The following is a 12608-nucleotide window of genomic DNA, read 5'->3' as shown; positions in this document are numbered from 1 at the left end:
AGAAAAATTGCCAAGATCTTTTCCAGATATCTCAAAAGGGAAACATCTCTCAAAATTGGTCTACTATTATATTTAGGTCCTATATATTTTAATAGTGGTAAAATAATTTAGAAATATTAAAGGACTTTGTACACTGTTAAATCTATATGTGCTTTCCGGAACTTTTCCAGGTAGAAAAACAGACTGTCATTCCTATAATAGTGCTAATTAAACAAAGTTTTGCACTGAAACTTGGTAACAGTATTTTTATTCCACAATTATCACTGGGCACATGTAGGCATCTTGAATAAAGACATTCTGTCCCAGTTAAAATATTTATTTCCAGACGATCCTTAAGTTTGTTCCTGATTATGAAATTATTATCTTTAAAAACGAGTTTATAATTTACTTTTCAAATTCATTATTAGCAACTAGAAACTAATAAAAGAATTCAGTGTCTCCTGCTATCTACAGTGTTCATTTTCAAAGTTCTGATGCTGCAGATAGTCTGTTTAGGGAAGTTTTGCTGTTTGTGGTGGTGATGTAATGATAAACCGTGAAGTGAAAATGCCAGTAAATTTGGAATTAATGTCTTATCAAAGATAGCTCTTCTCTAGCAGTAACTAATACAGTGTCTCCAAAAAAGAAAAAAAAAACATAGAAAAAAATAACTTATTCTGCTCATACAAGGTATTGGGGTAGTCTCATAAGACATTACTATCCAATACCAAGTTAATCAGTTTTAAATTTCACTCTAAACCAATTTTCAACGTTTTTATCCCCCAAACAAGAGAACTATAAGACAGTACCAGCACTGTGGTAGTATGCTCATGAAGGCAGTGATTCTTGATGTTGGCAGTGGTAGTGACTTCAAAACAGAAGGCGGGGTAATATACCATAGCTCAAATTAAGTATTAATTTATTAGCTTCTTCTAAAAAATTCATACGTGGCTTATTTTGTACTATTTTAAAGTTATTACAATTCAAATCTGATGTTTTCAAATTCTGGAATGACAATATAGACAGTATAACTTGGATTAACTAAAAAGCTTATAAATAAATCTTTAAAGAAAAAATTAATTATTATATTTAATGTATACCTACTCAATATTCTGAGATTTTCTGGAATATATACTACAATTTATTTATCCAAATGAGTTTCCTCTCACTCAACATCGTTGCCTGAAAGTCCATACTACCACTGTTCGTTTGAATGGTTTTGGAACTATTCTTGGTAAACATTCTTTTAGTTAGTTTGAGCAGTGTGTGGAAAGGGAAGTGAACTAATGTTTAAGTCAAATACAAGTATTCTCAAACTTGAGTCTCATCTTAATTACTATCTTTTTTGCTATTTCCAATTATAATAAATCTATCTCCAAAAATACTTGTCACCACTGAGGATATTTAAAAAAACATGACCCAACATTAAGAGCTACCATAATTTTTGTTTTTTAGCAGCAGCTGTACAGCTAAATATCACGTGTGTGTGTATATATATACATATACATACATATATACACATATACATATACATATATACACACATATATACATATACATATATATATATATTTTTTTTTATTTTAAAGACAGGGTCTGGCTCTGTTGCCCAGGCTGGAGTGCAGTGGTGCAAACTTGGCTCACTGCAACCTCCACCTCCCATGCTCAAGAGATTCTCTCATCTCAGCCTCCTGAGTAGCTGGGACTACAGGTGGGTGCCACTATGTCCGTTCATTTTTGTACTTTCTGTAGAGAGACGGGGCTGTGTCATGTTGCCCAGGCTGGTCTCAAACTCCTGGGCTCAAGCCATCGGCCTGCCTCAGCCTCCCAAAATGCTGGGATAACAGGCATGAGCCACTGTGCCTGGCCATGAATATCACCTTTTCGATACGACTACTTTGCACTGATTTGGATGTATTAAGTTCTGATAAATTTGTTTAGAGAGCACAAAAACAAGACCCTAAAGTTAATAGTCTGTATCTTTCATGGTATATTAGCAAAATATTTTACAAATCTTAAAGTTATTAATCAAAAATATTTTTCTATTTACTTACTGAATTTCTAGTTTCTGCAGCTTTTGCCTTTTTTAGTCTCGTTTTTGCAGCATCCAAATCCAGTCTCTTATTTTGCAATAGTTTCCTTTCTTTCTATAAATATAGAAAAGAAAAAATAAAGGCTAAAGATGCTAAAATTTTGTAAGAGCATACACATTTAAAGTATTATTCCCTAGTAAACGTATGTATCATTTGATAAAGATCTATGATTACAAACTTGGCTATAAAGTTACCATTCAGGTATCTGGCCTCCCTTCCATCCCCTTGTTACTGTTTTAAATTTTAAAATAATTGAAACATTATAAATGTCTGGGAAAGATGGCAGGCAATGATGGAAACAAAAGGAATATCAGTTTTAATATTTTGTGATCCTATCCCGCCTCGGGAACATTTGGCAATACCTTTTTGGTTGTCAAAACTGGTGGAGGGATGTTACTGGCTTCTGCTAGCCAGAAGCCAGAAATGTTGCCAAACATTCCACAAGTCTATCTCTACAAGGAATCCTGAAGCCCAAAATGTCATTAGTGGCCAGATTGAAAAACTGTTTCAAATTGTTACAGATTATCCAGAAGGTGCCTAGAAAGAAGGAAGCATAGGCCTGGGGCGAGGTTCCTTGATGCCTGGTGTCCTACACCTCAAGGATTGGGCAGGCTGCACTTAATGTGTCATAGCACCAAATGCAACCCAACCACTCCAAAATGGAATTTCAAATTTACAGAATAATGAATAAACATTAGTATAGTATCTTAGAATTATTCAGGAATTTCTAGCTTCTGTATAATATGTAAGTTTATTATAATTCAGTTTGCTTTGATCTTAAGATTCCATACGTCAAATTTCATTGCACTAAGCTAACTTTTATTTTATTTTATTTTATATTTTATTTTACGTTTTTTGAGATGAGTCTTAGTCTGTCCCCCAGGGTGGAGTGCAGAGGCGCGATCTTGGCTCACTGCAACCTCTGCCTCCAGGGTTCAAGCGATTCTCCTGCCTCAGCCTCTCGAGTAGCTGGAATTACAGGCACCTGCCACCACGTCTGGCTAATTTTTTCGTATTTTTAGTAGAGATGGGGTTTCACCATGTTGGCCAGGCTGATTTCGAACTCCTGACCTCAAGTGATCCACCCACCTAGGCCTCCCAAAGTACTAGGATTACAAGCGTGAGCCATCGCACCTGGCTGCTAATATCTTTTAAATCATACTTTAACTTCGTAGTTCTTCTGTCTCAGGCCAAATATTTATACAGAAACAAATCCATTGTGAACATATAGAAAGTTTCTATAATATTCAATAATATATTGTAATAAGAAATTTGTAAATTAAAGTTTGAAGTATTTATAATAGCAGCTTTGTAAAAATCTTAGAAAATTTTCATTCTCTATCTCTAAGAAAATAAGTTAAAATCCTAAAAAATGAAGAGCTACATGGTATACTATGGTGATATTTTAGACCGTATTTTCATAATCATTCCAGGAACCTCTCTGTAGATTTTAGTGTTGGTAATGAATGAAAAGGGATAAAGGCATCTCAGTAACATTGTAGGACACACAAATGGAGTAAATGTATCAGTAGTCCTTTATTTTGGTTTAATTTTGTGTTCTGGTGAACATGTACCGACCTGGATTATTTAATTTTGTAATCCACTACATCTACACAGTCATGAAGAGGCCAAATTATTCATTAAAAAGTATAAATATACATCTAAATGCTTCTACTAAATAAAGCGGACACTTTTCAACTCACAGCAATTGTTTTGTAATCTCCTTCTATAAAGTTTCTTAAAGGAGTAAGAAAATTTAAGGCTGACGTTTGAATCAGTTCTCTGTCTGCTGTTCCAATTCTTTTTTGGGTTTCTCCACATTTAATAAGGGCATTACCTGCAAAGGAAAAACATTTTTAAAAAATCGCTGTCTGGTAATATCAGAAAATAAAATCATGTAAGATAAATCAGCAATTTGGTTTGTTTAAAAGTTAGCTGTCACTTGTAAGTAAAATCAAATAGAATTAACTGTAATTAAGGTAGTTTTATTTCAAAAGTAAATTTAAGAGTATAAGTGTCTAAATGAAGGAGACAAAGATAAACTTCCTATTGTAGTATAGGTAATTGTACCAATTCTACCAATGGGACTAAAGAAGGCAGATATACCCCAAAATATTTATGGTCACAGCTCAAATAGTGTAGTCGGCCCTCTATATCTATGGGTTCTGCATCCATGGGTTCAACCAACCACAGATCAAAAATATTCAGGGGAAAAAAAAAAAAAGGATGGCTGAGGAGCCAGGCACAGTGGTGGCATGTGCTTGTAGTCCCAGCTACTTCGAAGCTGAGGTAGGAGGATCGTTTGAGCCCAGGAGTTTAAGGCCAGCCTGGCCAACACAGCGGGGCCTGTCACTATTTAAAAATAAATATATAAAAAATAAAAAAAAGATGGTTGCCTCTGTACTGAACATGTACAGACTTTTCTCCCTTGTCATTATTCCCTAAAAAAATACAGCATAACAACTATTTATACAGCATTTACATTCAGATGATTTAAAGTACAAGGGAGGATGTGCATAGGTTATATGCAAACACTATGCCATTTTATATAAGACACCGGAGTATCCATGGATTTTGGTATCCTCAGGGTGGGGGGCCTGGATCCAATCCCCCATGGATACCGAGGGGTGACTATGGTTATACTTATAAAAGAATAATGCTTCCAATAGATCAAGTCACAATTTGTCCTCTGTTTCTACATCCTTGTAGTTATCATCTCAAGTGTCTATAAATAATAGTGCATACTGGTATCTTAAGTTAAAAAAAAATCCATGCTTTTGCAATACATATACTCTGATACTTAAATAGGGTAAGTACAGTAGAAAAGTAGAGGTAGAAAGTAGAGTAGAAAGAAAGGAGACCCCAAGATCAGAGTTCCATTCTTAGTTCTACTTTGAATAAGCTTTAGCTCCGAGGTTCTTAATCCCTTCATTTTAGAATAAGCTTGGATCTGACTGATAAGGAAGGTAATACGGATAGTAGTTAAGAGCTCCCTCACTGGATACAAATAGATCTTTACTTGAATTACTATACTAGCTGTGACTGTGGATTAATTATTAACTTCTCCAAACCTGTTTCCTTGTCTTTAAAATGAAAGTAATCTATCTTAAAAGCAGGATATAAATGAAAATTTACTTAATATGTAAATATATATACTATATAATGCTTAGCCCATGCCTGCGATACTCAATTTTTAGTTATTAATTACTAATAAGGTAATAGGTTCACAAAGTCCAATTCTGATAACCAGAGTACATTCACTAGAATTACTAGAGGTGCAAACAGATTAAGCAGATTTAAAAGGGAAGAAAATCTAGAAGCCTTTACTAATGTTCATGCTCTGCTAAAACCTTCTTCAGTCTGGTGAAGGAAGGGGCTGCTGGGTCTCTTTCACATAACTTTACGATCCCAGCATCTAACTGAGCCTGGCACAAGCAGGCAATAAAACATCTGTTTAATGTGTAACGTATTTCTAAAAATTAACAGTTAAAATTCAGAAATAATTTTATTTTGAAGTTCTAAGCATTTTCAGACTTAAAAATTAGATTTTGAAGAACACAATGTAGAAGTTTCAAAGTTGTGTATCTAAAAAAGCCTGTCAATGGATTAGTGGCATTCAACAATATTTAGGTTACTTCTTTCTGATATAAAGATAACTACTAAAGTTTAAAATTCATTTAATCTTAGAATGTATAAACTATTCTGTAAATCAGAACTATGTGTAGAAATTAATTTAATCTACCTACCATTTCATACCCAAAGACCATTATCTTGCAGATGTATAAAGAGAATTATTATTAGATATAAACAACAGGAAAAGAAGCTACCGAAAATCTCATGTTATGAGAAAATCAGATCAGAGTGACAATAAAGATGTGTAACTTTGAGCTTCAGGGCTATACATTTAAAGTCTGTACAGCAACTAATAGAGCTAGTGTAACTAAACCATGGCTATAGAAAAGTTGAAATACATAAGAGAAAAATAGAAATGAAATGTAATCCAAACATCCAGAGATAACAATAGTTAGTATTTTTTGGTTACTGACATTATTGCAAAATTATAGCAAAAGCACTGATTAATTCAAGCATTATGTGCCAAGTACCTTTAACATAAAATAAGCCCTAAGAAAGTTTTTTCAAAAAATGAAGAGACATATGCAAACAATAAGTGCAATATCATAAGTATTACAACATAGGTATTGTAAGATCACTGGGAGAATAAGTGAAGAATTCATTTAACTTTTTAGAACTAAAAAAGATGTGAATTCTCTGAATAACTAAATATATGCTTAAATATATTAAATAATAAATTTAACTGTATACATTTGCCTATATTTCTCACTTCATCGAAAATTTTTAACATAAATTTGAAGTTAAAACCAGTTCTACTGCTTTTTTTTTGAGACGGAGTCTCTCTGTGTCGCCCAGGCTGGAGTGCAGAGGCTCGATCTCGGCTCACTGCAAGCTCCGCCTCCCAGGTTCACGCCATTTTCCTGCCTCAGCCTCCTAAGTAGCTGGGTCTACAGGCGTCTGCCACCACGCCCGGCTAATTTTTTGTTATTTTTAGTAGAGACAGGGTTTCACTGTGTTAGCCAGGATGGTCTCGATCTCCAGACCTCGTGATCTGCCTGCCTTGGCAACCCAAAGTGCTGGGATTACAGGCGTGAGCCACGCACCCGGCCTACTAATATGTTAATGACATCTCTATCTAAACATAAAGATATCCTTTAACAGAACTTTTTGCTTTTTACTTACCATAAGCTGTTCCTGGGCCAAACTCAGTCCCTGCATCAATCATATATTGTCCCAGAAGTTCTGGGTTGTTAATACGACTTGGAGCTTTTCTATCCAGTTTCTCATAAACAAATTCTTCTATCCTGGCATCTAGGAGAAAGGTTAAAATTACCAACGATTTCTAAAAGCAAAACTAATTAGAAGATTGTTTTTTTCCCCTATCAGCAGCCATTTATCATCTCCTAAATATAAAGTTAGCATTCATTCCAGCACATATCTTAATAAATATGTATTTTAAATTTTATGTTAGACTATTATATAACTAATAAATTATATTTTAGAAATTTGATAAAATATTTTGGCACAAAAGCATTTTAAAATAAAATAAAATAATTATTTGAGTATTCTACAAGATTTTAAGTTCCAGAAAAGGACTGATTCATTCACTTAATATTTATTGAAGGTGTCTTTGCCCTGTTTGTAGCATTTTAACTCTAATTTTTACTCTGAATGTATGTTCATAATTTCAAAATCAGGATTTCTGGCTAGGAAAATACAGATATAAAGTACCTGGAAGAACCAAAGACTTACATCTAACAGTTTTAGCATGAGCATTTGCTCTCTCTTTTTCTTGCCTAGAGTCTAAATATAGACACAGGTGCTTAAGGAATAGAACAATCCAGGCGTGGAATAGTCTACAGACAGATCAGCAATATGATGCCTTGGCTTTAGTTTATGTTTAAAGTACACAAGTGTATAGATATTATCTCTGAGCATGCATTCACTCAAAATATTTCACCATTAAAAAGTTTAAAATACAAAAGGTTAAATGCAGTAACAGAACATTAGAACACATGGAAAGGGGGAAAAAATAAAAGCTGAATAAACAACTTGGTTAGCAAAATGCTTAAGACCAAAGACATTAACATTTACAATGCTGTCCAACCTAGAGGTATTTCAGGAACAAATGAGAAAATGGCTTAAGTTTCCAGAAACTGATTAAGTATAAATCGAAGCTAAGTCAAATAGGTTCCTTCTAAGTACCTCACATAGATTCCTACGCATGTGGAAGTTTCACATAGTGCACTGAAAATTTCAAAAATGAGCTGAACCAGTAACAGAACACTTCAGGAGTTGGTAAAAGGCTTAGTTATAATACCTAAAATAGAGTATGGCAATAATTCTTGCTTTTGTGGTAGCTTCTAGTACAAAATCAGAAGTTTTAAAGCATAAATATCTCTAAATAGTTAAAACCAAAAAGAGCTTTTTAAAACATAACCATTTAGAAGATACTAGTTAAATTTCAGAACTTCATTTTGGCCCGGTGTGGTGGTTCACACCTGTAATTCTAGCACTTTGGGAGGCTGAGGCAGACGGATTGCCTGAGGTCAGGAGTTTGGGACCAGCCTGGCTGACATGGTGAAACGCTGTCTCTACTAAAAAAAAAAAAAAATTAGCCAGGCATGGTAGCGCATGCCTGTAATCCCGGCTACTCAGGAAGCTGAGGCAGGACAATCACTTGAACCTAGGAGACGCATCTTGCAGTGAGCAGAGACTGTGCCACTGCACTCCAGCCTGGGTGAGTGAGACTCTGTCTCAAAAAAAAAAAAAAAAAAAGTTTTGTGTTTTGACTCTGATTCTTAATTTTGACTGCTTTTCCACCTATCTGGTCAAAAGTTTAAAATGGAATCTTATGTTGACTTCGTTCAGTTAATAAAATATTTGGTATATTAATAAATATTTAATTTCAATAGGTTACAATAAAATCTTAAAACATGCAGGCAATTGTGCTACAATGTAATATATATTTCTGCATAACATATTTTTGAAAAACCCATTTCCAGATCATCATACATTGAAAACAACACAGGAATTACAAGAAAAGGAGTGTTGGGTTTGGCCACTCAAAACCTGTGTAACTTAATAACCAGAGCATTGGCTGGGCATGGTGGCTCACACCTGTAATCCCAGGCTTTGGGAGGCTGAGGTGAGCAGATCACCTGAGGTCGGAAGTTCAAGACCAGCCTGGCCAACATGGAGAAACCTTGTCTCTACTAAAAATACAAAAATTAGCTGGGTATGGTGGTGGACACCTGTAATCCCAGCGACCCTCAGGAGGCAGAGGCAGGAGAATTGTTTGAACCCAGGAGGCAGAGGTTGCAGTGAGCCAAGATCGCACCACTGCGCTCCAGCCTGGGTGACAAAGCAAGACTCTGTCTCAAAACAAAACAAAACAAAAAACCTAGAGCACAAACAAAAAACAAAAACAATTCTTACTACTACTTCCTGGCACAAAACAGGGGCGGGAGGGAATTGTATTTTATTTCCCTGTTTACCAATTGTGAATGAGCTTATTTGCCAATCAGAAAAATATGTTTAGAACAAGAGGAAAAATGTCCATTACTTTTGATAAAAGTGCCAGAGTGTAGAATTTAAATGGCCTTAAATGAATAAAAAATATTACATGGTGTCCAAGGACATTAGGACTCACTCAAAGTGCAAAAAGCTTATTTTGTTTGTTTATTTCCAACTTTTATTTTAGATTCAAGGGGTACACATGCAGGTTTGTTACCTGGGTATATTGAATGATGCGGAAGTTTGGGGTACACATGAACCTGTTACCCAGGTACTGAGCACAGAACTTAACAGTTAAGTTTTTCAACCAAAAGGCATATTTAAAAAGTCACTACCATTTAACTAAAATGATAGAGGACTGCTAGTATTTGTATAGTGCTTGGAGTTTAAGTTAGTATCTAAAAGCAAGCATATGTCATATCACAACATGATCCCAAATATTGGGGAAAAAAAGAAGGAAAGCATACATTGTACCTTTGTTCTTCAGTTTTGATATGCAAAGCTCACAGTGAAAAGACTGGATGTTGATAGGTTCTAGTCCAATTTCCACTTCTAATTAGCTATGCTGCCTTGGACAAGATACTAACTCATGAGTTTCATTCACTAAACAATTATTGTGCACCTTAACTGCAATGTTATTGAGTTGACTAATCTGAAAATGTAGTAGTTGTTTGAATCAAACGAAGTAATTTACGTGAAAATGTAAAACTTAAACATAGGCTGGGCACAGGGGCTTACGCCTGTCATCCCAGCACTTTGGGAGGCAGGTGGATCACGAGGTCAGGAGTTCAAGACTAGCCTGGCCAACATGGTGAAATCCCATTTCTACTAAAGATACAAAAAAAAAAAAATTAGCTGGGCGCGGTGGCATATGCCTGTAATCCCAGCTACTTGGGACTCTGAGGCAGGAGAATTGCTTGAACCTGGGAGGTGGAGGTTGCACTGAGCCAAGATCGCGTCATTGCACTCTAACATGGGCGACAGGGCGAGACTCTGTCTCAAAAAAAAAAAAAAAAAAAAAAACCACACACGAAAACTTAAACAGAAAAAATGGTACCTAGTTAAGCATCTATATAACTTTGTCTTAATTATCTAGGGACAATTCTTCCCTAGATGAAAAAGGAAAACATATTTATATACACACCTCCTCATAAATCTTAAAATTCAAAGTCACTGCCTAAAAATGAGATTTTTTATAAGGATTCTATAAAAGACTGAAAAAATGTCATTTTAAAATTTGTTAGGTACGTAACTGTTTATATCACTTCCTCTTCACAAAAGCACACACAAAAAACCCCACAGACCCCGAAGCTACAATAAAAAAATCCTATGTTTTCAGATGGCCATTAAAACTTTTTTTTTAACATTAAAAAACCCACTAATAGTACTTAAGGTACACAAGAGGTAGAGTTTCTTACTTGGATTTGGCTGCAATAACACTTCAGTTTGTTTCATTATTTTTTCTGTCCATATTTTGGTACATTCAGCTTTGCTAAGGAGGTTCTCTAAGTGAGCATCCAATTCTGTCTTCTCAGCCTGGCCAAGCTTTTCTTCTGTGAACTGTTATTGGTTGTAAAACAAAAATTAAATATACTGCAAATAAATTTTAGGGAACCATATCAGTAAGTAAAAAGCAAATTCAAAGCTAAACAATCCTAAACATACAAATAATCATACTCCAGCTTTGTAAGCCACTGCTTATGAATACTTTTTTTGCTCCTATGTAATTTATCCATACCTCTTTTGTGGATGACCTTACCTTACAGTCATCACATACCCTTAGTTCTGCTAAAATGTATGGTATGAATTCTATAGAAAACCTAAGTGTACTTCTTGGTATATAAAGCGTGTAACTATTTCAACTACCTATTCTAGGTAGACTACGATTAATGGTAAGGAGTAAGAGCTTTGAGTCAGTTGGATCTGAATTCAAATCTTAACTTCGTTGCTTGCTGTGTGACCTGAGCAATGTATTGAATATTTTTTCTTTAGTACCCTCTATTACAAAAGAGAGACAATACATATTTTATAGTGTTTGGGGGATTAAGTATGATTGTGTATGCAAATCACTTTGGTGCCTTGTAATTACTAAGTTTTAAAAGAGCTGTTAATGTTTATTGTAGTTTATGTCTTATTAGCTCTTTAATAACACCTAGTTAGATAGTTTCCCAGAACATACCATAAAACCTGTCATTTATAAAGCTGCTGAGGATATGTTCCAGCAATTTATTTATAGACTAACTTTTGGAACATATCCTATTCATACTATGAAGACATCTTTTAACCATAAAATGTGGTTAAACATACTCAACAATCACTTTTTATTATTGAATATACTGGTATTTGAGAAAAGGTAGCATTGCCTATACAATAATAAAGAGGTAAAAGGATTCTGTGTAGATCTAGAGCCTTCTGGATACTTTTAATTAAACATTAGAGGTGATGACTCAAGCTGTTTATCATGCATTATTTTCCCCTAGAATATGTGGCTTTCTCCCATCTTAACACAGGTATATCACTAGCACTAATTCTGTGCTCAGTAATGACTCACTTATGGCTGACAAAAGTGTTCACCTTGCCTTTTTCTCCTTTTGTTTCTTAAAAATCTCTTTTGCTACTCTATTTTCTGAGTTTTATTGTTTCTTTCAGTATCTTTCTTCTTGGTTTAATACTTTCAGGTTATTATCAGCATCTTGAGCTGAAGGGTCCTCTAGAATTCTATTCTTAGACTTCTGGTTACAATCTCCACTGAGGCTCCCTCTTTAGGGGCTAGAAATAACAGCTTAAATAGCTTTTGTAAAGCCTTGGGTCTTATTGAGAATGGTCTATAGCCAGCCCCTGACCCAGTGGGTGGAACCAAATATAACAGTTCCAAAGCTACTGCCTAAGCCCATAAACTTGCAGTGTAGCTGGAGGATTGGGCACTGAGCAAAAGCAAACCCTGATCCCAAGGTCAGCTGGATAAACTATGCAACCTTATTCTTAGGAGAGAACCCTGTAGTCTTTACAGATCCCTGGAGATTCTAAGCAACAGACCTCCTACTAGACTTTTACGTGTTCAAAGTCTACCACCAATGGCTAGATAAAATAACTCCCAGATACAGCGACCAATAGGAAGGGAAGAAAGGGAATACCTTTCACTCAGGTGAACATCACCTATAAAGAATGATCTAAAAAAAATTCTTTAGCACCTTAAAAATTGAAACTGCATGCATAAATTTCCCTTTAATAAGCAAGTTTATCCACTTGTTTGTTCATTTTGTTTATTCCTTCAACAAATACTTCAACTTACTAAGCACCTACGTATGTTCTAGGCACTCTTGTAAATACATGGGTTTCAGCAGCCAACAAAACAGACAAGGTTTCTGTTCTTAGGAAGCTTACATTTTAACGGCAAAGGCAGACAATAGATAAATAAGGATATAAAGACACGAAGACAGTAAAGAG

General features: G+C 35.0%; 1 protein-coding gene across 5 annotated transcripts in view; it reads right to left on the bottom strand.

The window, feature by feature from the left end:
• SH3GLB1 (SH3 domain containing GRB2 like, endophilin B1) overlaps window positions 1-12608 on the bottom strand; it is a 44815-nt gene that overhangs the window by 22512 nt on the left and 9695 nt on the right. For all 5 annotated transcript variants that reach the window (XM_050774015.1, XM_050774094.1, XM_050774155.1 and 2 more), the window contains exons 2-5: window positions 10580-10721; window positions 6828-6956; window positions 3776-3909; window positions 2034-2126 (exon numbers count right to left, since the gene is read on the bottom strand). In XM_050774015.1, the coding sequence (XP_050629972.1) occupies window positions 2034-2126; window positions 3776-3909; window positions 6828-6956; window positions 10580-10721 (498 nt within the window). The remainder of the gene's footprint in view (window positions 1-2033; window positions 2127-3775; window positions 3910-6827; window positions 6957-10579; window positions 10722-12608) is intronic.

The sequence above is a fragment of the Macaca thibetana genome, chromosome 1 (assembly GCF_024542745.1).
Source record: "Macaca thibetana thibetana isolate TM-01 chromosome 1, ASM2454274v1, whole genome shotgun sequence".
Classification (NCBI taxonomy): domain Eukaryota; kingdom Metazoa; phylum Chordata; class Mammalia; order Primates; family Cercopithecidae; genus Macaca; species Macaca thibetana.
The sequence above is the reverse complement of the archived record's forward strand: the minus strand, read 5'-3'. Positions and strand labels throughout refer to the sequence as shown.